Raw genomic sequence first — 22,313 nt, forward strand, 5'->3', positions numbered from 1 at the left:
GCCCGCCGCCACGCCCCACTACTGACGCCCCCGACCGCGCGGGGTGGGCGGCGCCCCGCGCACCAAGCCGCGTCGCGGGAAGCACAAAGAGCACGCCGAGCAGGACGAGCACCGGGACGAGCAGGGCGAGCAGGACGAGCAGGCGCAGGACCTGTCCCTGAGGCGCCACTGACGGCCTGACGGCGAGGTCCCCCCACTCCCTACTCCGGCCCGGGCCGCCCCGACGCGACGCCGCCATGCCCGGGGCGGCCAAGGGCCCCGCCCGGCCCCGGCCCCCGCGGACCACGAGGACGACGAGGACGATGAATTCGAGCAGTGCGGTGAAGCGAACGCAAAAGAGCAAAAGACGTGCCTGTGATGCATGGTGTACACCCATTCCAAAGAAGAGCGGGAGAGCCCAGTGTTGATTCATTGTGATTTTTGTCAGTTTTTTCCTGATAGTTTGAACGTGTGTGCGTGTATGAGTGAATGTGTACAGTGCGAGTGTGTGTGTGTTTGCGTTGTAAAAAAAATGCGGGTTAGAGTATGAAAGTTTATGAGCAACTACAAGTACAAAAGATCTAGGAGGTTCTTTGATCTTGTTTTATTTTTGGGGGGGGAAGGTATTGAGAGCAATTTGAGGAATTCGTTATTATTGATTGCGACAAGCCGCCTACGGCCCGAGCTCCTGTCCGAAGCTCTCCGAACCGGAAATCCGGTCGGATTTGTCAATTAGCTTCCGGTCCATGTTTCCCAGTGGCAGCGATCGCAGTACCAGGACTTTGTTTTCTTTTGTTTTTATTATTTTTGAATGTTAATGTTTGTTGTTGTTGTTTTGTGAGGGACGAGTGCTTGGGGACGCGGCGACGTCGTCCCGACGCGTCGGTTGTTTGTCCACTGTCAATCGATGTTCCTTTTGTTTTATATTTCGTGTCAGAAAAGTGTTCTATCTAGTCGTCTGTCTATTTGCAAGAAAAGGCCAGCTTCTCATTGTTCGACCTTTCGAGGTGGGGCGATTCGAGCATAGTCGAAATCTAGTCAAAAATAATAAGAGTGTTGCAGCTCAAAGCAAAAAGCTGGTCTTGGATGAAGAGTCTGAACCCTCTGTAATACCGATAACTGTCTGTCGCTTCCTGGGTGTTCAGACGCCTGCAAACACAAAGTTTTCCCTTGTTTTCATTGTTCCAGCGTACATTCCTCTCAGACCTGTTTCCGTTTTCCTCCCAACTGTTCCACTTCCCCGCTGTGTCCGGGAAGCAGCCCCAACGATGGCTTTCCCGCCGTCAGAAGTACAAATGGGAGCTAAGTCCATTATTTACGTAATAATAATTTATCTATGTTACCTAAAAGGAATCAAATGCCATCGAGAAGTCTCTTTTCATGAAAAAAAGAGCGTTTATTACTGTAACGTGTCATAATGTAACTGTACTCGAGCCTCCTCCTTCGCCCACAGCAGAACAAGGAGTGGTGTCTCGGTGCAGAATAAAGAAAAAATGCAAGTAAGAATTGATGTGGACGTGGTGTGCCTCCCTTGTCCTCGCTTCTCGCCAAATGTCACTGACGGTATCGACTCACCGCGAACTATCACGAACCGTGACAGCGCCGCTCGCCACGGCGCGCGACATGACACGAAAATAAAACCCACAAAGAGAAAAGGTTTCCTTGTATGAATTCTGCAGGGTAGTGGTGTGTCCGCGCGAGCCCTAAGGACGATGGGCGTGGCGTGGTGCTCGCTCCGTCTCTGTCGCACTCTCGCCGACTGGAGGGGCGCTGGCTGGCTGGCTTTGTAGTGGCGGGCCTGCAAGCCGGGGAGGGGCATGAGGGGAGGGGGTAAGAGATGTGGCTACAAGTGCGTTCGATATGCGGCGCCCAGCCAGCACGGCCAGCAGAACCAGCTCGGCCCTGCGGCGCCCTGCGGCCCACCACGCCAACGCCGCGAGAAAGTTGGGCCGTTATGGCGACCGATTCGCGTGTTTGATTCGTCAAGTTCGCAGTGCAGATGCAAAATGAAAGTAAATAAACACTTATTGCACGTAAAATTTCTTGGTTAAAAAAAAACGGCTTTTTTCGGGTGGAGATTTAAATTGATTGCCTTAGAGCAGTGTTGACCTTCCATTTTCTACGATCCCTGAAGGTACACCGCAACGTTTAACAGTTTCCATCAGCTTAGATGTCGCGTAGCTTTTGTCGTGTGGGCCTTGTGGCATTCTTGGGAAATCTTAAGATACAGTGCGACCATTGGCGCGACACGCGAAAAAGCCGTCTCTTGCCCAATAAAAGTAAATCCACTTATTGCATGTAAATTATTTTCGTGATTTAAGAAATGCGGCTTCTTAAGGTAATAGACATTCAAATTCCTCGCCAAACTTAAACACCACTCTGCGTGCGACAGCCCGTAATCGCTCCGTCTTACATTTTTGTCGGCGCCATCGAGCCGCAGCGAACGCACCGTTTTATTTTCTTTCATTTTCAAAGTTTTAGCGCAGCGCAGCGTGCAAACAAGTTGCGCTCGCCCGCCCCGCCCTTGCCGGAGCTGGCGTGTTGTTTTTATTTACTCTGCGGGCAGGTCGCCGCGTCGCCGGTGCGATCGGACGAGAGAGAGAGAGAGAGAGAGAGAGAGAGAGAGAGAGAGAGAGAGAGAGAGAGAGAGAGAGAGAGAGAGAGAGAGAGAGAGAGAGAGAGAGAGAGAGAAATAGAAAAAAGTAGAATACACAGCTGGGCCCACCTGTCCTGTTCGCCGACCTACCACGTGTCTGGTCCGGAGAGTAAACAACTTTAGAGACGGGGGAAGGGGGGGGTGTTCGCGGGCGGCGAGCCTCCTTGGAGGCGACGGCTGATTGGTTGCCGCTGCCACCGTCACTATGCCGGGGCACCGCGGCGTGCGGGGCGGGGCGGGGCGTGGGACCTGGTACCACACGGACGGTCGGACAGGCGACCCGCGGCGAGGCGCTAGGCGCCGCATAGTCCGTTAAGACACCTGTCTGAAGCAGGCCGTGAGGTCCACGCGTCCCTCCGCCGGCGGCTGCAGCTGCCACTCGTCCTTCAAGGACTCCAGGACTTCCCCGCCCTCTCTCGTCCTCCAGGCCAGCGCGGCCAGCCAGAGCAGCAGGTGAGGTCGCATACGTGGAGTCGCTTTGTCTCCCTCGCACTCAAGGTGACTCCCGGACTGGTGCGAGAGAGACAGAGCGGCATTCGAAATAGCTCTGCTGGAGGTGTTTCTCTTTCTCGCCGGGAGCTTGTTGATGAAGCCTTACAGGATAGGTCTCCTATCCAGAGGCTGAGTCACGCTAAGGCAAAGGGAATTCCTTCCAGTGTAAGTTCACTACAAGTTGGCGACGCCGAAGAGAAGAACCCTCGGCTCTTGCGAAGAAGAAGCGAGAGGAAGGCCTTCTTTCGCTGTGTTCGCTGTTTCGCCATGTCCGCGCCCAGACGGAGAAAAACAGAAAACTGGTCGATGTGCGGCGAGACAATCACTCAACTGAAATTTTCGTGTCGGAGGAGCGCGGCAGAAAACACATTCGCCTTGAGCCTTGTTGAAACAAGACCTGCTGTGGTTCGATCCGCCGAACGGCACTGCGTCTCCCTGTCCCTCTCGCACTCCGGGGCGTCTCGTGGGGGTGCGAGAGAGACAGGGCGACGACAGCAGCCTCGGTCTCGCGCCGCAGGCGGCACATGGCACATGCACCGAGGTGCCGACCGGATCGGGATTGCATGGCCGGGTTATATTTAGATTGTGCGGGCTCCGCGGCTTCGCTCCGGCGGCAAACACTTTACTAGTGTAGGCGCCTGGGCGACTCACAGTGGGCCAGAAGACCGGTGGAGGCGGCCAAAACTCTAGACTTGTTTTGAGCTCCAGAGTCGCTAAACCGGGCTCGAACCGAACGTGTGACCCCACCAATGGATTCCTCGTTCGAAGAGCAATCCATTGGTGGGGTCACACGTTCGGTTCTAGTCCCATTTAGCGACTCTGGAGCTCAAAACGCGTCTAGAGTTTTGGCCGCCTCCACCGGTCTTCTGGCCCACTGTGCGACTAGCCGGCCGCGCCTCGCGGCTCGGCGCTCCGCGACGCCGCGCGTCCTTGGGGCGGCCGGCGGGACCGGAACGGGTTCGAGCCTCGAGCTTGGAGCGACCGCGGTGTAGACGGACACGGACGCGTGGATCGATGGCTCCGCGAGAGGCCCTGCAGGCTGATTCCGAGAGTCGATCTCATCGCTCTGCCTCTCTCGCTCTCACGAGGCGTCCCGTCTCGGTGCGAGGGAGACAGGGCGACGAAGACGACTCAGTCTGCAGCCTACACCTTCCCGTCTGGGTGGCAGGGCTGCCGGAAAAAAGAGGCGGTGAGGCGGCCGACGACCCGTCTAGACTAGACCGCCGCGGTGTGTGTGTCTGCCGGAGTATGGAAACGGCTGTGGACCGACCGCGGCGCCGATCGGCGAACGCCCCGCCCCGCCCCGCCCCGCCACCGTTGATGATATGCAAAGTACCCGGTGTTGCGTGGCGCGGCCGGCCGGCTAGTCCCGGGTACCTGTTGGTGCTGTTGGGCGAGGCGACGCCGTGCAACGAGCCGGCCGGCACTTGTCTCGATCGTTTGACACACGCGCACACATATACAGTGTGCCATTTAGCACGACTAGCACGGCACCTTGATGGCGTGGCTCAGCCAACCGCGGTAATTTTGTAATTCAAACATCGGTGCCGCCAAGTTGTGCTGGCGCTGCAGTGGCGTGCCCTCCCGGGGAAAGGCTCGCCGTCGGCGAGGTCGTGAGTGGCGCACAGTGGGCCAGAAGACCGGTGAAGGTGTTCAAAATCCTGGACGGGTTTTGAGCTCCAGAGTCGCTAAATGGGACTCGAACCGAACGTGTGACCCCACCAATGGGTTGCTCTTCGAACGAGGAATCCATTGGTGGGGTCACACGTTCGGTTCGAGTCCTGTTTGGTGACTCTGGAGCTCAAAACGCGTCCAGAGCTTTGAGCACCTCCGCCGGTCTTCTGGCCCACTGTGTGGCGGCGGCACGCCAGGCGGCACGCGTCGTGACGCAGTGACGCGCACAGTGTGGCGGTGTGGTCGCACACATCGCTGGCACGCCGATCCGCGAGACAACGATACACGAAAAACACGCCGTTCGAATCTGTTTACCGCCAGCGACTCAGCGTTGCTAGGCGCGCGTCGGCGCGTGCCTCGCATCGGGTTGCCGCCCTGCAGGCCGTCGTCGTCGTCGATCCCGAACGACCGCTTCGTCGCTCTGTCTCTGTCGCGCCCATCCAGCACGCCTCATGAGTGCGAGAGAGACACGGCGACAATGGCAGCGCTCCGAATCAGCCTGGTGTAGACCAACTTTTCGCGCAGCATGTCGCCGTTCTGTCTCTCTCGTAGCATAACACGGAGCGCCCCGAGAGTGCGAGAGAGACAGAGCGACGAGCGACCACACCGAATCAGTCGGCTGGTGCTTCCTTACCTTGGCCGGTCGGTCGTGGCCTTCGGAGGTACAGTGTGTTGTACAGTGTGTTGTACAGTGTGTTCGCGCAGAGCGGCACGGCCTCTTTGCCGCACCAGAACTCAACTTGCGTCCCACGAAAGGCCATTTCCACGCCGAATAACGTGTCAAGGACCACAGGGCATGGGGTATCTTTTCGCCGAGCAACGCAGCGGCTAGCGGCATCGCGTCCAAAACCTACGCAGGCAACCACAAGATTGGTCGCGCTACTCAGTATCACGGACAGGATCTATTTTAAGCAGATGAGGCCGTCCCGGATGCAGGCTTGCCGTGAAGCTGCCTACCCATGGCAGGGTAGCCGCCCGGATGCAGGTTGCGTGAGCTGCCTACCAGCACGGGCCTCCTGTTACCCTCAGCCACTCAGTGGTGCACTGCACTCCAGTGTACTCGCACGGCATGCTTTCTCCCTTCCAGAGCCATGCTGGGCCGCACCGTCAGGGCGGCGTTCGCCGCAGCGAGGACGCTGGGGGCGGCGTCGGGGGCGGCGTCGGGGGCGGCGCCGTGCTCCGCGTCGCGCAGGATGGCCGCCGGGCTGCAGGACCAGCAGCGCCGGCACCGCAGCGCCGACGCCAACACCCACACGGCCGAGGACCCGCCCAAGATCCTCATCACGGGTCTGTACCTCGCGGTGCTGCGCTGCCCGCCGCCTCGCCCAAGGCCTCGCACAGTGGGCCAGAAGACCGGCGGAGGCGGCCAAAACTCTTTTTGAGCTCCAGAGTCACTAAACAGGACTCGTACTGTACGTGTGACCCCACCAATGGATTCCTCGTTCGGAGAGCAGTCCATTGGTGGGGTCACACGTTCGATTCGAGTCCCATTTGGCGACTCTGGAGCTCAAAACGCGTCTAGAGTTTTGGCCGCCTCCACCGGTCCTCTGACCCACTGTGCCTCGCCGCCGCCGCCCCAGAGACCCTCCCCTCACAGTGCTGTGTTCCAGGCAGCCTCGGCCAGCTAGGCCTCGAGATGGCGCGCTTCCTCCGCGTCAAGTACGGCCAGGAGAACGTCCTCATGTCCGACATCATCAAGCCCACCAAGTCCACGGCGGCCGAGGGCCCGTACATCTTCGCCGACATCCTGGACTTCAAGGGCCTCCAGGAGATCGTCGTGTCGCACCGCATCGACTGGATCATCCACTTCAGCGCGCTGCTCAGCGCCGTCGGCGAGCAGAACGTGCCCCTCGCCGTCAGAGTCAACATAGAAGGTGAGTGGTCAGTGCTTCGTGGGCCAGAGGACCGGCGCATGCGGCAAAAACTACAGACGCGTTTTGAGCTCCAGAGTCGCAAAACAGGGCTCAAACCGAACGTGTGACCGTGACCCCACCAATGGATTGCTCTCCGAGCGAGGAGTCCATTGGTGAGGTCACACGTTCGGTTCGAGTCCCATTTAGCGACTCTGGAGCTCAAAACGTGTATGGAATTTTGGCCGCGCCTCATCCGGTCTTCGCTGGCCCAATGTGCGGTGTCCCCAAGCGCCCGGTCAAAAAAGCGAGCTCTCCCGGGAATAGAACTCGGAACCTCTCGCACTCAGAGCTATTATCATACCCCTAGACCACGAGGCCTTGCTTTTCACACGTCGTCCAAAGGCCTGATCACATGAAAAGAGCGGACACGCCACTGGGAGTCCTGACGCTCGTCCTGACCCGTTCGTCTTGTGTTGCTAGGCGTGCACAACGTCATCGAGCTGGCCAAGCAGTACCGCCTGCGCCTCTTCGTGCCCTCCACCATCGGCTCGTTCGGCCCCGACTCGCCGCGCAACCCCACGCCCAACGTGACGGTGCAGCGGCCGCGCACCATCTACGGCGTGAGCAAGGTGCACGCCGAGCTGCTGGGCGAGTACTACCACCACCGCTTCGGCCTCGACTTCCGCTGCCTGCGCTTCCCCGGCGTCATCTCGTCGGACCCCCCGGGCGGCGGCACCACCGGTCAGTACCTGGTCACGACCACGACCTAGTCACCGAGAGGGGCGAAAAAAATGGGCCCCTCCGGGATTTGAACCCGGGACCTCTCGCACCCAAAGCGAGAATCATACCCCTAGACCAAGAGGCCCTACTGTTCGACAGCAAGCTAAAGGTCTGGTGACATCTCCCCGTCCGACGAGGCCAGCCTGGCTTGGCTGGCCGGAGGGAGCGACCAGTGGGATGGGTTTTCCCCAGTCGTCTCTCTCCCACTCGTGGGGCGCCTCGCCGTGTGCCCAGTGTGCACTCACCCCACGCCCCACGCTCTGCCCGCAGACTACGCCGTGTTCATGTTCTTCGAGGCGCTGCGCACGGGCAAGTTCGAGTGCTACCTGCGGCCCGACACGCGCCTGCCCATGATGCACATCACGGACTGCCTGCGGTCGCTGTGGGAGTTCCTGACGGTGCCGCCGGACCAGCTCCGGCGCCGCGTCTACAACGTCACGGCCATGAGCTTCACGCCCGAGGAGCTCGCCGAGGAGCTGCGGAAGTACGTGCCGCACCTGCAGGTCTCCTACAAGCCCGACAGCCGGCAATTGATCGGTAAGGAGGAACAGAACAGAGCAGGGGGGAACACCCGGAAATCGACGCGGGGTATCTCCGGCGCTGCGAGATGCCCAACTAGCGATACCCCGCGTTAGTAATTCCCTCTGAGGCGCGGGGTATCGCCCGTTGTGTCCGTATACCCCACGGAGTCTGGTCCGGTCCACCCGTCTGACTTAAAATTTCTTGGACAAAAATTGATTCTCCGCTTGGGATAATGTATAAAATTTCATTGATGTCTTTCAGCCGATTCCTGGCCGCAAGTTTTCGACGACAGCGAGGCGAGAAAAGACTGGGGCTGGGAGCACAAATACAACCTCGAAGAACTGGTGAAGACGATGGTCCGAGAGGTGGGAGCCCAGGTGCAGGGACAGAAAAATTGACTGTGAACTGTTGTTAAGTGGGACTTTTTGTGAGCAAGAGTAAGTTCTGAAGACCTTGAACTACTGGTACGGTCGCGTGGCCGTAGGTGCAAAGCGGTGCAAAGCCTTAATTTTTTTACCTTCATACAAATAATATTTTTATCTTGTCGCATTTAGATGTGAGTGATTTTCTTGTGATAGCTTAACTTAGTTATATTTTCAGGCAGATCACGTATAGGAATGGTCAAATGTGTTTATATTTTTAATGAGTAAGACAAAGGTAAGGAGAAAGTTCTGAAGGTATAACGATACAGACTCAAAGTAATGACAGGAAGTATTACTGGATGTTTGCCAAAATTTATTATAAAACAGTAACTCTAAGACAAACAAGACAATAAATTTCTGAACTTTACACTTCAATAAAAATGAAATCAAAAACATTTTCAACCACTTGATCAACAAATATCAGAAAAGGCCAATAAAACCATCTCCAACATTACACGATAGAAAAATACAAAAATTTTGATCCTGCGATACATAAATGGAGAACTTATAAAAAAACACCTAGTATAATGGAATTAACAACATCATTCTTCGAGGATGAAGTGAAAACAGAAGTTACATAACAAAACTACTAGAAAAAAAAACTTAAACAAGAAAACAAAAACAAACAAATACAAAAAAAATCTAAAAAAGAAAAAAAAAAGAAAAAAACATCAGCTGACACAGTTCTGACTCATTTACATGTATCACAATGTTAAGTGGTATGCACTGGTATTTTGAACACATTTCAAAAATCTTGATCAAATAATTGTATTCTAAATATATTATCACGAGGCTAAGTGTTATGAGTGACGAGTTCTCGAGGAAGATGGCCTGAGTCACCAAGGTATTGAAGCCCAACCAAGCCACTCGGCCGAATGCTAACCCAGGTAATGCTAGCATGGTCCAAGGACATGCGGAGCCATGCCTCAGGAGGAAGCTGAAGTGCTCTGCAAAAATAAAGAAGCACAGAAAATGCAAATAAGACATTTTGTCATTCATAAAATGGCTCCAAACTCATAAAAAAAAATCAGAAATGAATATAAAAGATCATAACTTTACCTGCAAACAAAGTATCTGATGACATTGGCATGACACACAATTATATCAAAGGTGTCTTCCTTCTGACGATAATCGGCTCTGTAGAAGTAGTTGCGGAAGGCTGCTTCAATACGGCATCCATTTTGGTAAAGCTGTCAGACAATAGGCAAAACTAGTTACAACAAGAAAAATACGAGTAAATCCTCACAGTCACACTTGACACTTACAACTGAATCTGGCCTCCATGTACTCGAAGGCTCAGGTGGGTATGGTTTCCCCTCTTCCAAGAGCTTATCATCTTTAATGGCAACTGAGCCAGGAACCATACGAGTCAAGATGTAGTCACCGGTTTGCTGGGCTCGAGTCATTGTCGATCTAATCATGGACTGGTATGGCAAGTTTAGCGCAACAAGTCTGTCACCTGTCAGTTTCGCTTGTTTAATACCTGCATCAACATGACACATTCAACTTGAAATAAGAGATGACATGAATGTGAAAGAAACTCGATGTTAAAACAAATATTACCAGTGTCAGTCAGAACTCTTTCAGTATCACATTTCCCAGCCAAGTTGTATTGCCCATGCCTGATGAGAAAGAGATGTCGAGTGGCGGTTGGTCTTTTGGCTTCTAAGTCTCTTTGAAATCGCTCAGTGTCTTCCACTCCTTCCGGAGGTTTCACCAGAAAGGCAGGCTCTCTCCTGAGACAGCAAAACAATAGAAAAGAGAGGGTGCAAGTCCGTTCACTGAGTCGCAACGTTTCTGGTAAGAAATCAATTCAGAGCGGTGTACATACTTGTCCCAATTCCAGTCCCATTTGGTTGCCTTCAGCGGTTGATCATGGAATCTGGGTGTGTGCAATGACTCGTCTTGAAACTTTTGAGCGGCCAAAAGAACGATGCTGTTGTCATTGTTGTTGACACAGTAAAACACACTTGCACCCACTGCACCCAAGCCGACAGCCAAGAGTCTCCGGAACCTCGCCATGTCTCGCGGGGCAATGCACACAACCTGATGACAACGCGTCCGTGGGGATCAGCTGTGCAAAGCAGAGAGGCGAGATGTCACGACAAGAAAGCCGGTTGCGCTAACGCCTGCATCTGTATGACCTAGCCTCCAAAACTGATGATCCTTCCTGAAGCGCTGAAGCTGAAAGAAGCCAACAAACGACGACTACCGGCGGCGGCAGTGGTGCCAACCGCCACTCGAATCAGCTGATCGTCTGACAGCTGATTTCGTTCGGAACTTGAGTGAGTTTTCGACCCCTGGCACTTGAGGAAAGGTGCATTTTAATTGTACTGACAATGTGAATAAATAATAAAACACAAAATACTCATGGAAATGAGGACTTCTCTATAGAAGAGTGATTGAGGTAAAAGGTAGAAACGGTTGCAGCAGTTTTCCTTAAGGTTTATATTTTTTTTCTGACACAGCCCACGATGTTTAGAAGTAATAGGCATCGATAAAGAATCATAAATCCAAATATTTTTATAAAAAGGTATACAACGTGAAAGAAAACAAAAACACACAGCTACAAAGCATTTAAGAACAAGACAAGGTAAATGACACATCATCGTCAAATAATTTCTATTTCATCAGTACATTGGCAGTTCATGATTAACTAGGTACGTATTCATAAATGTATTTAGAAACTATCAAAGTACAGCCTTACAAACATTCTTGGTAGTGGTTTGCCCTACTCAAGAGTAAGAAGATCAGGGGCGAGATGTCCAGAATTGCCCATGGTCAATAATCCAACTCGCCCGTTAGGTCGGATGCGTACCCAAGAAATACTTGCATGGTGTAAATTAATACGAAGCCATGCTTCTGGAGGAAGTTGAAGCGCTCTGAAAGCACAAAAGTAGGTGAAAACGGTGCACAAAAAATGGATAAAAGGACAATATAGCAACAAATACCTGCAGACAAAGTAGCGAATCACATTGGCATGACAAACAATGATGTCATAAGAATCCTTCTCTTGACGGTGGTCGGCTCTGTAAAAGTAGTTGCGGAATGCTGCCTCAATGCGGGAACCATCTTGATAGAATAGCTGAAAACCACAAAACAGAATCACGGTATGTCTTGACAATAGAGGAACAACACAGAGAGGTTTTGGTTTTGAACTTACGTATTCTGGTGGTTCCCATGATTTCATTTTTGGTTCTGGAGGGAATGGTGCCCCCTCTTCCAACATACTATCATTTTCAATGACTAGCGAGTCCATCTTCATTCGTGAGAGAATGTGATCTCCAGTTTGTTGAGCTCTAGTCATAGTGGATCTAACCATTCGATCATATGGCAGATTTAGTGCAACAAGCCTATCACCTGTGGACTTTGCTTGCGTTACACCTGTTAGGATCAAAGAAGTTACTTAAAAAGGATTTACACTCCAAATACAATACATTAAGTACAAGGGTTGGGAAGAACTTGCCTTTATCAGTCAAATATCTCTCAATATCTGTTTTACCGGCAAGATTGTACTGGCCATGTCGAATGAGAATTAGATTGCGTGTTGCTTTTGGCTTCTTCTCAGAAACTTCCTTAGCGTATCGTTCATCATCTGCTCCTCCCTTTGAAGGCTTCACCAAAAATGAAGGATCCCTCCTGAAATCAGAAAGGTGAAATGAATGAGTTGCACATCAGTCTCTGACAAGAAATGAGCGCTGCATCGTTAACATTACCTGTCCCAGTTGGAGTCCCATTTCGTAATGCGGTATTCATCGTGCAGCTTGGACGAGTGCGAAGGCTCGTTCGAAATTTTCTGCGCCGCCAGTAAGGGCAAGGCTTTGTTGTTGTCATTGGTGCTGCAATACAAGACACCTGCACCGACAGCCCCTAGGCTGACAGCCAGGATTCGGAATCTAGACATCGTTCGCGAGTACGGTGTACGCGTACGCGGTGCGAAGGCTAGAGAGAAAAATCTCAGACACTAGATTCAGCCACAGATGCTACATTCAGCAGATTACAGTTCGGCAGACCCGACTAGGGAGAAGAAGCAGGCAACACCGGCATCAGCTGAGTGCGACTGACTGAAAAACTGCTGAAAGAAAAAAGAGACAACAGACCGTGACTATACGCACGCTCACTGTGCGCTGTTCCCGTTATTCGCAGTACTGAACACAATTTTTCATACCCATCGGCTGATGTTGTTATTTGTTATTGTTGTTGTTTGAGTGAACAACACAAGGTTCTTAATTCACAATGGCATCAAAAATGCAGTTAAAATGGACAGAATTAAAGTGCGAGCTGAGCAAAGTGTGTCTTGACACAGTAAAGAAGTTTGGCTTTGATACTATGACACCAGTTCAGGTATGTCATATCTAAGAAGCAAACTGTCGGGACATCTAACCTATCAATACATGTGTTGTTGGCTAGAAAATGTTTTAGCCTCATGCACGATGAGCAACTGTCGGTGCATGTCTAATTCTGATAAAATGATTGATTTTTTCATAAAAGAACAAGTGGTCTTAAATCGTTGCCACCTACACTGCATGTTTGTATTTATTTTATTTTCAGTCCGCTTGCATTCCACTGCTGCTTTCCAGCAAAGACGTTGCAGCCGAGGCAGTCACTGGAAGTGGAAAGACTCTAGCATTTCTAATACCAGCTATGGAACTCATGATGGTAACATTCATGTCAGTCATTTTGAACTCAAGATGCTGCTAAAATGAAATATTAATGTGAGATTCTCTTACAGAAACGCCAGGAAAAATGGAAGGAGTTTGAAGTTGGTACCCTGATTATTTCACCCACTCGTGAATTGGCAACACAAATATTTGAGGTGTTAAATCATTTCTTAGAGACCCTTCGCACAGTACACCCTGACCGACAACTCCGGTCTTTACTTCTACTTGGTGGTAATTCTGTTGAAGCTGATGTTTCAGCATTGAGAGATAAAGGAGCGAATATTATTGTTGCAACACCAGGCAGATTTCAAGATATTCTAGAACATCGCAATGATGTCAGTTTAAAACCAGCCTTGAAGTCACTGGTAAGATTTGCTTATTACTTTCTACTTTTCATGTGGACAGATTTTTAAATTATGTTCTCATGATGTGATTTTGAAAATGATTGTATGAATATTGCAGGAATTTCTAGTTTTGGATGAAGCTGATCGTCTCCTTGACCTTGGTTTCGAGCGGTCTTTAAATACTATTTTAGCGCATCTTCCTCGTCTGAGACGTACAGGTCTTTTCTCTGCAACCCAGACAAAGCATGTTGAAACACTGATGCGGGCGGGAATGCGCAATCCTGTTCAAGTCACTGTAAGAGAAAAGGGATTAGCAAAGTAAGTTTCTTTTCTTTACTTTTGTTTCCTGTGAAATTTTTCATGGTCAATTTCTAAATAATGATTTGATTTATTTTTTTTCAGTGAAGATATTTGTACTCCAGCCACTCTTACTAATCACTATGCAATTGTTGAACCACAAAATAAATTAGCAGCTATAGTGGGATTTATATTATCAGAAGCTGCCCAAAATCCTGATGATCCTGGGAAATACATGATTTTTATGGCAACTTGTGCTTGTGTCAGCTACTTCTCTACAATTCTTGCAAGGTGACTTTCCAAAAACTGCACTGTCTCACCTTGATTTTTGTTGTAACCATTATGCAACCAAATTTCTGTTATAAACCTGACTCACTGTAACCATAACACCATTTATTTCTGGTTTTCTGTAGGGTTTTGACAAATTTGCCAGTACTGTGCATTCATGGGAAAATGAAGGATGCTCGATACAAAGTCTTTGATAAATTTCGAGCAGCTGATAAAGGTTGGTTGTAACTTCAATTTAGTATGTTTTAATTATCTCTCATGCGATTCTTAATATTATTAATCTCTCTGTAACTTTTAGGTGTTCTCATATGCACTGATGTAATGGCCAGAGGTGTAGATATTCCAGCTGTGAAGTGGGTCTTGCAGTGTGATGTTCCAAAGGTTGCTTCTGCATTTGTTCATCGCTGTGGACGCACAGCTCGATCAGGACAAAGTGGGTCTGCCATTGTCTTTTTGATGCCGAATGAAGATGCCTATGTGGACTTCATACTTCGTAACCAAAATGTAAGTCAAACTAACCTTTTTTTTTTCTGTAAATAGTAATTTACCAAGGTAAATTTAATATATATAGCTTTATTATGGTTTGATGACTTCCCAGGTTCCACTCATCAAAAGAGAAGTTTCCATTTCTGATCCCAACAATGTCCTACAGACTGCACGAAATATTCAAAAATTGGACCGTGCTATTTTAGAAAATGGTCAACGTGCATTTGTTTCATTTGTTCAGGCTTATAAAAAGCATGAATGTAATATTCTACTTCGTGTGAAAGGTTTGTTTCATAGTTGAGAGGGATTCTTTTTTTTCTTTCTTTAAACATCCTGTAATATCTTTATAGAATTGGTATTATAATTTTTGCATGTGTCTTTTCCTGTTCATAGATCTTGATTTAGCCTCATTAGCTACTGGATTTGGATTACTTCGGTTACCAAAGATGCCAGAGCTCAAGGATGTTGACACGTCAGGCTTTGTTCAGGAGGATGTTGATTTAAACAGCATACCTTTCAAGAATAGTGAGCGAGAGGCTTCAAGACAAAATAAGTTAACCATATACAAAGAAACTGGCAAGTGGCCATCAAAAAATCAACAGAGATCTCATAAAAAGCAAACGGAACCATGGTCCATTGCTAAAGCTCGAAAAGAAGAAAGAAAGGAAAAAAGAAGGTTACGTAAAGTGAAGAAAGCAGAGTTAAAAGCCCAGGGCATTGAAACTAAGAAAAGGAAAAAGGGGTTGACTGCTGAAGAGTTGGAAGAACTTAAGAATGATGTTGCACTCATGAAGAAGTTAAAGAAGAAAAAGGTATGTGTTCATAACAGTGAAATATTATTAGAACCTGTGGCAAGTCTTTTCATTCATTTTCCTCCCATTTTTTTTTTCAGATAACAGAAGAGGAGTTTGATAAAAATTTTGGCCTTGATGAACATTGACAAGTATTATTATTATGTTACTTGTAGTTATCTATGTAAATAGTTGTGTAATGATCTACTTGTTTATGTTTGTAACATTTAAAAAAATATTTTGTGATAATAAATTAAATGCAAAATAAAACCACGCTTTACTTGCAAGTCCCTTCAAGCGGGCATTTAAATTTGGCGCCAAAAAGGGTTGTGCTCTGAAGTATGCATTACCAACATCGAATCTTGAAGAGTATCCAAGTGATGCCCAGAGCCAGAAAAATAAACTAGGCTTTTACCTTTTCATTGAATAGATACATTTCTCTATTTTAAAGGGTTGTGTTGGGAACAATTTGAGGGCTTATCAATGAAGGATAATAATTATTAGATTATCTTGCGTTTGTCACAGTTGCCTGACGTATGAAAAATTAGACAGAACTTACATTGACGTGGTCCAAGTTTTGTTGTATAGAGAGCAGACGAGTGGAGTTTGTACTTTCCTTTCCTGTTTTTCCACCTTCTGTCTCACTTTCTCAAACCTGCGGGTCGACGCGATCCTCGTCTTTCCTTGACGTCAGAGGTCGCGCCTCTGAACCGGGCGAGTGCTGCTCTCAGCTCTGCTTCTGCTTTGACAGCAAAACACAGGGACGCGACGAGGCGAGGCGACCAGACACATCAGCAGCCGACACGTCTGCTAGTGGGGTTTCAACTTAAAGCAAAATGGAAAAGAGAACAAAGTTTGCGATCAGTGCTGTGGGAATATTTACTTGTTATTTCTACTTCGGTATCTTACAAGAAAGACTCACCAAAGGAATTTACGGGGAAGGCGAAAATGAGGAGCGATTCACGTGCGTCCTGGCACTTGTGTTTGTCCAATGTGTTGTCAACTACCTCTTTGCCAAAATGATGCTGGCCACTTTTTTGAAGCAAGGTGAAGATACCACCAGGACCTTCTACTATGCCGCGAGTTCAATGACTTATATCTTGGCCATGGTCTGCAGTAACATGGCCCTGCAGTGGGTCAGTTACCCAACGCAAGTTATCGGAAAGTCTGGCAAGCCCATCCCAGTCATGATTCTGGGCGTTCTTCTAGCTCGCAAGTCCTACCCTCTTAAAAAATATCTATTTGTGCTGATGGTTGTCTTTGGTATTATCATGTTCATGTACAAAGATTCAAACAAGTCAGTTGCTCAGTCAGATGGTTCATTCATTGGATTCGGTGAAGTTCTTGTGTTCCTCTCCTTGACGATGGACGGTCTCACAGGTATGTCATCCTTGTATCTGCTGTTGTTTTCCTATGTAAATAGTCAAAATGTTAGCCTTAACCTAATTTATTTTTGTTATAGGTGCTATTCAGGATCGAATGAGAGCAGAACACAGCTCTAAATCTGGCCACATGATGCTAAACATGAACTTCTGGTCTGTTGCTTACGTTGGCCCTGCTATCATTCTGACTGGAGAGTTTACGCAGCTCCTTGGCTTCGTCGATCGACACCCTGTTGTTGTCTGGGATCTCCTGTTACTTGCTGTTGCTGGTGCCCTAGGTCAAATGTTCATATTCATTATGGTTGCTGATTTTGGTCCTCTCCCGTGTTCTATTGTCACCACATCCAGAAAGTTTTTCACTGTGTTAGGGTCTGTATTTTTGTTTGGTAACAAACTCCTTCCAAGACAGTGGATTGCCACCATTATTGTCTTTGCTGGTCTATTTTTGGATTCTATGTATGGGAAAACTGCTGACAAAAAGAAATAACAGAATAATTCAGTGATATGTGCCAATGATTTAAAAATGTCATTCATTCTATCCTATCATCAAAGAGTATTTTAGAATAACTCAGAGCTTTAAAAATTTAAACCATATCCTCTTTCTCAAGACTTACCTGTAGATTGTAAAAATGATATGTGTTGCAGACATTCTCAAGCTGTTGATCACACTTCTCTGTTTGATCAGAATTTCAAGTACAAAGAAGTAAAAGCTTTCTTTCCGTTTACTTCCATTTGCCGCAGGGTAACTTATGCCAATTGAAATATTCCCAGCAATTCAGCTATCTTCCATTGTTCGTGTCGTAGGTGAATTTTCAGTTGGTACCCCACTATTTTCTGATAATTGTCAATGTTGTAGTTAGATAGAGATATTTCTAAGCACATTGTGATATATGAGTGTGAGTAGGTGAAAGATTGCATAATGAACTGGAGAGACTATTTTATTTATTTTAATATTAGACTTTGCACTGGTCAATACTCTTGCTTCCAAAGCATATGTAATTTCATTCATGAACAAATTCCTACAAAATTTGTCACAAAAGAGAGCAAAAAAGAAAATCAGAAAACTGTGTGAAAATCAGTCTAAATAAAAGTAAGAAATTGGCACAATACTTTTTTTGTGGAAGTTGGGCCTGCTTCTCAGTTGACCTTAAAAATGCTTACTTAAATCTTTTGACTATTTTTATTTGTTGCCACTGTTGTTTTGAATCTGTCCTGATGTTGTGTTATGATTTAATAATATTTTTCTACCAACGTTTTTCTGTTGGTATTTTTGATTTTATGAATTGTTGTATCTTATAGATACAGAATCGGGAAGCACACTTGTGAACCCTTTAGTTAGCTTTTGTTTACACACTCTGTGGTATTTATTTGTAAGTTAAAGTTCAGGCAGCGAGGATCAAGCTGATGAGCGAACTTAAAAAGCTGTTTGTTCCTTGACTTCATATGGAAATTTCAATAAACGTACTAAATGTTATGATGATTCAATTTAAGCTCTTCCCCCTCCCCATAAAAAGCAAACAAACAAGAAACCGAAAGACAAGGAACTGGTGCCAAGGAAGGACCAGGTCTACCTAGCCCACGCAGTACTGGTGGGTCCCGTTCGTGTGGCAGTAGGTGGGAGTGGCGCACGTGAGTGTCTCGTCGTTGAGGAAGCAGTACTCCAGGGTGACGTCGGCCGCGAAGCCCTCCGCGTCCACGCGGTACTCGGCGTGCCGCAGCTTGCCGCAGAAGTCCGGCGGCGTCCAGTACAGCTCGCCGCGCACCTCCACGAACTCGTCCTGCTTGCCCTTGTGGCGGATCAGCCCGTGCTCCAAGCGCAGGAACGTCTTGAAGTCCGTGCGCCTGGAGGACATGGCAGAACGGAGTGCTCGCGTGAGAACGGGAATGGGGAAGGAAGGAAAAAGAAATGTAAATATGTCAGTTCGCGCTTGCCTGTAGTCGTAGACCCAGTACGTGGTGTTCTCCGTGTCCGCCAGGGGCAGGCTTTCCGTGCTGGCGACCGGCAACTCCGGCACCTCTCTGTTCCAGGTCACGTTCAGCTTCCCGGCCGCCCCGCCGTGTTCTTCGAGGAGCTGCCGCACGAGAAGGAATGAAAATGTTGTGGACGCCGAACGAACGCAACAGACGACACAGCAATTCCGAGAGTCGTTTTTGTCGCTCTGTCTCTTTCGCACCTGTAAGACCCCGTACAGGTGTGAGGGAGACTGAGTGACGAAAACGACTCTCGGAATCGTAGGTCTGCTGCGCGGCCCTCCGGACGCCTGGTGCGTAGGCCACCCATCCGGCCTGCAGTGCTGTGCAGTGCACCCACCTTGGCCACGTCGTACTTCGGCATGGTGTTCATGACCACGCCGTTCTCCACCTTGCCGATCTGGTCCGAGCAGCTCTTCTCGGCGGCCGGGTCCACGACGGCGGGGGTGTCGGCGCTCGGCGGCGTGGACGCCGGGTCGTTCTCGCCCTTGACCAGGCCCATGGAGCTCAGCTGCACGGCCCACATCGCCGCCGAGGCGCAGGACAGGGCCGACGCCAAGAAGAGCACCACCACCTACACACGGCGGGTCGCAAAAGGAGTCTCGATTTTAGAGTCTTCATTCCGGGTCCGGAGCTAACCTGCAGTGATGTCGGCCCCTCCTAAGAAAACGACCCTAACTCGCCTGGGCGCTGGGACACCATCCTAACTCACACAAAACCTATCGAGTTAAGGTAGTTTACTAGCGCCCCGGCGAGTTAGGATGCCCTCCTAGCGCTCTGGCGAGTTAGGATGGAATCAAAAGGAGGGGTCGATGTCCGCCCCGCAAATGACAACCAGGAACTTGAACAGCGTTCTGACTCGGCCGTCGGCTACCTTGAGGCTGGAGTGTCGCATGGTGCTGGCGTGCTGCTGGTCTGGGCTGCTCCGGAGCCTGGACTGGACTGCCGCCTTGCCCGGCCTCGCCTTGGCAATGGCACTGGCAGCGGCGGCCCGGGCTGCTGGGCGGCCGGCCCGGCACACAGTGGGCCAGAAGCCGGTGGAGGCGGCCAAAACTCTAGACGCGTTTTTAGCTCCAGAGTCGCTAAATGGGACTCGAACCGAACGTGTGACCCCACCAATGGATTGCTCTCCGAACGAGGAATCCATTGGTGGGGTCACACGTTCAGTTTGAGTCCCATTTAGCGACTCTGGAGCTCAAAACGCGTCTAGAGTTTTGGCCGCCTCCACACCGGCTTCTGGCCCACTGTGCGGCACGCCTGGCACTTGGCGGTCGTCGCCTCGAGGATGCTGGCGGCGCGCTGCAATGCCGAGCGCTTCTTCGTCGCTCTGTCTCTCTCGCACTCGCAGGGCGACTCGTAGGGGAGCGAGAGAGACAGAGCGACTCTTTGGAATGAGACTCCAGGCGGGGGCGACCCCCCGTCCCGATCGACGTCGGCCACCACCGAACGGCGGTGCGGGGAAAACCAGTCCGGTTCGCAGAACGCCTTGGGTGCACATTTGCGCGGCCGTGGCCGTGACGTCACCGACTTAGCGTGCAAACAAATATCGTCTATGGATGATGGAACAGTGCTGTCACGATCCGGAGGAAAAAAAAAAAGCAAACTCGGCTGTACGAGCGTTTCGATTTATTATGACTTGTCAGAGCGGTACAGTAGGCTCGGAGCACTGGCACTGCACTGGAAATAAACAGGGTAAAATTTTAGCCCTCCGGCTAGAGCTAGACAAAGACAAAACTGTTAGGCTAGCCGACGAGGGAGGCGAGCAGGGCGTTGGAGGGCGCCGCCACGCAGGCCATGTAGGTGTCGTTGGAGTGGCACGTGGCCGGCAGGGCGCACGTCAGCGTCTCCGCGTTGAGGAAGCAGTACTCCAGGGTGACGTCGGCCGCGAAGCCCTCCGGGTCCACGCGGTACGTGGCGTGCCGCAGCTTGCCGCAGAAGTCCGGCGGCGTCCAGTACAGCTCGCCGCGCACGTCCTCGAACTGGTCCTGCTTGCCCTTGTGGCGGATCAGCGCGTGCTCCACGCGGACGAACGTCTTGTAGTCCGTGCGCCTGGAGTGGAGGACACGGGGCGTCAGTGCACTCGGCGACTTCGAGCGAACGCCCGCAGTGGGCCAGAAGACCGGTGGAGGCGGTCAAAATCCCGGATGTGATTTGAGCTCGGAGTCGCTAAACGGGACAACCCCCAACGGGATTGCTCCTCGAACGAGGAGTCCATTGGTGGGGTCACGCGCTCGGTTCGACTCCTGTTTGGCGTCTAGAGTTTTGTCCGACGGAGCCGGTCTCCTGGCCCACTGTGGTACGGTCCCTCCACTTCCAGCTTGCTTCCAGCCCACTTCGACGACGTACCTGTAGTCGTACACGTAGTACGTGGTGTCGTCGGTGTCCTGCAGGGGCTTCTCTGCCGGGTCCTTCACCGGGAACTCCGGCACGTCCAAGTTCCTCGTCACGTTGAGCTTGCCCGCCGCGCCGCCGTGCTCCTCCAGGATCTGCACGAGTGGGAAGGGCAGCAAGGTGAGGCTAGTCGGACGATTCGGCCGCCCGCTTTCCTCGCTGTCTCTCTCGCACTCATGGCGTGTGCCGCACGGGTGCGAGAGAGACAGAGAGAGGGGTGCGGGCGGCGCACAGTGGGCCAGAAGCCGGTGGAGGCGGCCAAAACTCTAGACGCGTTTTGAGCTCCAGAGTCGCTAAATGGGACTCGAACCGAACGTATGACCCCACCAATGGATTCCTCGTTCGGAGAGCAATCCATTGGTGGGGTCACACGTTCGGTTCGAGTCCCATTTAGCGACTCTGCAGCTCAAAACGCGTCTAGAGTTTTGGCCGCCTCCACCGCTCTTCTGGCCCACTGTGCGGCGGCATCGCTCGACCGGAGCGCCCGCCGAGTCGAGGATAGGCAGCTCGGCCACAAACTCCGGCCGGCGGGTTGCCTACCCTCGACTAGGCGGGCGCTTCGGCCTCCGCCAGCCGAGTGATTCAGGAGAGTCGTTTCGTCGCTCTGTCTCTCTCGCCCCCTTGCGCAGAGCCCCATGAGTGCGACAGAGACAGAGCGACGAAAGGACTCTTCTGAATCGCTCGGCAGCGGTGGCGGTCCGGTTCAACCGAGGGTTCAACCCACCTTCTCGACGTCGTACTTGCGCATCGTGTTGACGACCTCGCCGTTGACGACCTGCCCTATCTGTTCCGAGCAGTCGCTCTCCTGCTCCTGGCTCCACGTCGACGTCTCGGCCTCCGGGGCGGCCGTGGAGGACGCCGGGTCCACCACCTGGTCCAGGGGCTGGACGACCAGCTGCGGCGCGGCCAGGGCGCACGCCGCCACCGCGGCGAGGAGCATCGCCACCTGCAGCAGCCGGTGCTGGAGACGCAGCGGGGGCAGTTTGGAGGGCCTGGCCTGACCGATTCCGAGGGTCGTTTACGTCGCCCTGTCTCTCTCGCACCTTCAAGGGACGACCCATGAGTGCGAGAGGGCCAGAGCCAGAGCGACTCTCGGAATCAGTCTGCAGGATGTAAGCAGGGTGGACTTACTGCCGTCATGGCTGGGCGGTGCTGGGGCTGTGGGGGCTGGGTTCGGAGCGGGGCTGCTGCGGACTGTTCCGGCTGCGGATGCTGAGGCTGAGGCTGGAGTCGCCGATGGAGTGACGCCGAGAGGCCGAGAGGCGCCGAGAGGCCCTCCGCGACGCCAGTTCCTTTTTGGAGCCGCCATCCTGGCCAATCGCAT

At 51.0% G+C, this 22,313-nt stretch overlaps 7 protein-coding genes and 1 non-coding gene across 10 annotated transcripts; 3 read left to right on the top strand and 5 right to left on the bottom strand.

Annotated features, from left to right (window-relative positions):
- Positions 1–2,930: 2,930 nt before the first annotated feature.
- Positions 2,931–8,773, top strand: LOC117641978 (L-threonine 3-dehydrogenase, mitochondrial). 2 transcript variants are annotated; one of them, XM_034379694.1, is made up of 6 exons: positions 2,931–3,088; positions 5,889–6,088; positions 6,412–6,675; positions 7,135–7,395; positions 7,705–7,971; positions 8,218–8,773. In XM_034379694.1, the coding sequence occupies exons 2-6, from the start codon at positions 5,893–5,895 to the stop codon at positions 8,352–8,354; spliced, it is 1,125 nt and encodes a 374-aa protein (XP_034235585.1). In that variant the 5' UTR covers positions 2,931–3,088; positions 5,889–5,892; the 3' UTR covers positions 8,355–8,773. The 2 variants fall into 2 exon arrangements, with proteins under 2 accessions (XP_034235585.1, XP_034235586.1); XM_034379695.1 differs by having other exon boundaries at positions 2,932–3,088; positions 6,416–6,675.
- Trnap-ugg lies at positions 7,448–7,519 on the bottom strand. The gene has a single exon. It is a non-coding gene; the product is annotated as a tRNA-Pro (tRNA).
- On the bottom strand, positions 8,671–10,611 carry LOC117641982 (serine/threonine-protein phosphatase PGAM5, mitochondrial-like). The gene is made up of 5 exons (XM_034379698.1): positions 10,210–10,611; positions 9,942–10,114; positions 9,644–9,861; positions 9,438–9,568; positions 8,671–9,325 (listed from the first exon to the last, which is right to left on the bottom strand). Exons 1-5 carry the CDS (start codon positions 10,398–10,400, stop codon positions 9,172–9,174), a joined length of 867 nt encoding a protein of 288 aa, XP_034235589.1. The 5' UTR covers positions 10,401–10,611; the 3' UTR covers positions 8,671–9,171.
- A 265-nt stretch (positions 10,612–10,876) lies between these two features.
- On the bottom strand, positions 10,877–12,282 carry LOC117641981 (serine/threonine-protein phosphatase PGAM5, mitochondrial-like). Its single transcript, XM_034379697.1, has 5 exons — positions 12,095–12,282; positions 11,845–12,017; positions 11,542–11,762; positions 11,330–11,463; positions 10,877–11,260 (listed from the first exon to the last, which is right to left on the bottom strand). The coding sequence occupies exons 1-5, from the start codon at positions 12,280–12,282 to the stop codon at positions 11,110–11,112; spliced, it is 867 nt and encodes a 288-aa protein (XP_034235588.1). The 3' UTR covers positions 10,877–11,109.
- A 6-nt stretch (positions 12,283–12,288) lies between these two features.
- Positions 12,289–15,515, top strand: LOC117641977 (ATP-dependent RNA helicase DDX55). The gene is made up of 10 exons (XM_034379693.1): positions 12,289–12,722; positions 12,930–13,037; positions 13,111–13,404; positions 13,502–13,701; positions 13,786–13,971; positions 14,094–14,185; positions 14,267–14,472; positions 14,567–14,738; positions 14,848–15,266; positions 15,347–15,515. Exons 1-10 carry the CDS (start codon positions 12,615–12,617, stop codon positions 15,392–15,394), a joined length of 1,833 nt encoding a protein of 610 aa, XP_034235584.1. The 5' UTR covers positions 12,289–12,614; the 3' UTR covers positions 15,395–15,515.
- Positions 15,516–15,812: 297 nt separating this feature from the next.
- Positions 15,813–18,101, top strand: LOC117641980 (solute carrier family 35 member B1). Its single transcript, XM_034379696.1, has 2 exons — positions 15,813–16,625; positions 16,708–18,101. Exons 1-2 carry the CDS (start codon positions 16,082–16,084, stop codon positions 17,112–17,114), a joined length of 951 nt encoding a protein of 316 aa, XP_034235587.1. The 5' UTR covers positions 15,813–16,081; the 3' UTR covers positions 17,115–18,101.
- Positions 17,553–19,598, bottom strand: LOC117641983. Its single transcript, XM_034379700.1, has 4 exons — positions 19,473–19,598; positions 18,939–19,172; positions 18,560–18,699; positions 17,553–18,469 (listed from the first exon to the last, which is right to left on the bottom strand). The coding sequence occupies exons 1-4, from the start codon at positions 19,491–19,493 to the stop codon at positions 18,199–18,201; spliced, it is 666 nt and encodes a 221-aa protein (XP_034235591.1). The 5' UTR covers positions 19,494–19,598; the 3' UTR covers positions 17,553–18,198.
- A 604-nt stretch (positions 19,599–20,202) lies between these two features.
- LOC117642263 lies at positions 20,203–22,260 on the bottom strand. 2 transcript variants are annotated; one of them, XM_034380256.1, is made up of 4 exons: positions 22,121–22,260; positions 21,714–21,935; positions 20,945–21,084; positions 20,203–20,647 (listed from the first exon to the last, which is right to left on the bottom strand). In XM_034380256.1, exons 1-4 carry the CDS (start codon positions 22,127–22,129, stop codon positions 20,341–20,343), a joined length of 678 nt encoding a protein of 225 aa, XP_034236147.1. In that variant the 5' UTR covers positions 22,130–22,260; the 3' UTR covers positions 20,203–20,340. The 2 variants fall into 2 exon arrangements, with proteins under 2 accessions (XP_034236147.1, XP_034236146.1); XM_034380255.1 differs by having other exon boundaries at positions 21,714–21,950; positions 22,121–22,144.
- Positions 22,261–22,313: the final 53 nt, after the last annotated feature.

The sequence above is a fragment of the Thrips palmi genome, unplaced genomic scaffold, assembly GCF_012932325.1.
Source record: "Thrips palmi isolate BJ-2018 unplaced genomic scaffold, TpBJ-2018v1 HiC_scaffold_16, whole genome shotgun sequence".
Classification (NCBI taxonomy): Eukaryota; Metazoa; Arthropoda; class Insecta; order Thysanoptera; family Thripidae; genus Thrips; species Thrips palmi.

Excerpts from the sequence above, each read along its gene's own strand:
- LOC117641982 (XM_034379698.1), bottom strand. The coding sequence starts at position 10,400 with ATGGCGAGGTTCCGGAGACTCTTGGCTGTCGGCTTGGGTGCAGTGGGT. Across the intron at positions 9,569-9,643 it reads CATGGAGGCCAGATTCAGTT|CTTTACCAAAATGGATGCCG; the intron begins GTAAGTGTCAAG and ends ATTGTCTGACAG. Across the intron at positions 9,326-9,437 it reads ATCAGATACTTTGTTTGCAG|AGCACTTCAGCTTCCTCCTG; the intron begins GTAAAGTTATGA and ends TTATTTTTGCAG.
- LOC117641981 (XM_034379697.1), bottom strand. The coding sequence starts at position 12,282 with ATGTCTAGATTCCGAATCCTGGCTGTCAGCCTAGGGGCTGTCGGTGCA. Across the intron at positions 11,763-11,844 it reads GAGATATTTGACTGATAAAG|GTGTAACGCAAGCAAAGTCC; the intron begins GCAAGTTCTTCC and ends TGATCCTAACAG. Across the intron at positions 11,464-11,541 it reads CATGGGAACCACCAGAATAC|CTATTCTATCAAGATGGTTC; the intron begins GTAAGTTCAAAA and ends TGTGGTTTTCAG.
- LOC117642263 (XM_034380255.1), bottom strand. Across the intron at positions 21,085-21,713 it reads GCAAGTACGACGTCGAGAAG|ATCCTGGAGGAGCACGGCGG; the intron begins GTGGGTTGAACC and ends CCACTCGTGCAG. Across the intron at positions 20,648-20,944 it reads TACTACGTGTACGACTACAG|GCGCACGGACTACAAGACGT; the intron begins GTACGTCGTCGA and ends CCTCCACTCCAG.
- LOC117641977 (XM_034379693.1), top strand. The coding sequence starts at position 12,615 with ATGGCATCAAAAATGCAGTTAAAATGGACAGAATTAAAGTGCGAGCTG. Across the intron at positions 13,038-13,110 it reads CAGCTATGGAACTCATGATG|AAACGCCAGGAAAAATGGAA; the intron begins GTAACATTCATG and ends ATTCTCTTACAG. Across the intron at positions 14,186-14,266 it reads ATTTCGAGCAGCTGATAAAG|GTGTTCTCATATGCACTGAT; the intron begins GTTGGTTGTAAC and ends TGTAACTTTTAG.
- LOC117641983 (XM_034379700.1), bottom strand. The coding sequence starts at position 19,493 with ATGCGACACTCCAGCCTCAAG. Across the intron at positions 18,700-18,938 it reads CGAAGTACGACGTGGCCAAG|CTCCTCGAAGAACACGGCGG; the intron begins GTGGGTGCACTG and ends CTCGTGCGGCAG. Across the intron at positions 18,470-18,559 it reads TACTGGGTCTACGACTACAG|GCGCACGGACTTCAAGACGT; the intron begins GCAAGCGCGAAC and ends CATGTCCTCCAG.
- LOC117641978 (XM_034379694.1), top strand. The coding sequence starts at position 5,893 with ATGCTGGGCCGCACCGTCAGGGCGGCGTTCGCCGCAGCGAGGACGCTG. Across the intron at positions 6,089-6,411 it reads GCCCAAGATCCTCATCACGG|GCAGCCTCGGCCAGCTAGGC; the intron begins GTCTGTACCTCG and ends GCTGTGTTCCAG. Across the intron at positions 6,676-7,134 it reads CGTCAGAGTCAACATAGAAG|GCGTGCACAACGTCATCGAG; the intron begins GTGAGTGGTCAG and ends TTGTGTTGCTAG.
- LOC117641980 (XM_034379696.1), top strand. The coding sequence starts at position 16,082 with ATGGAAAAGAGAACAAAGTTTGCGATCAGTGCTGTGGGAATATTTACT. Across the intron at positions 16,626-16,707 it reads GACGATGGACGGTCTCACAG|GTGCTATTCAGGATCGAATG; the intron begins GTATGTCATCCT and ends TTTTTGTTATAG.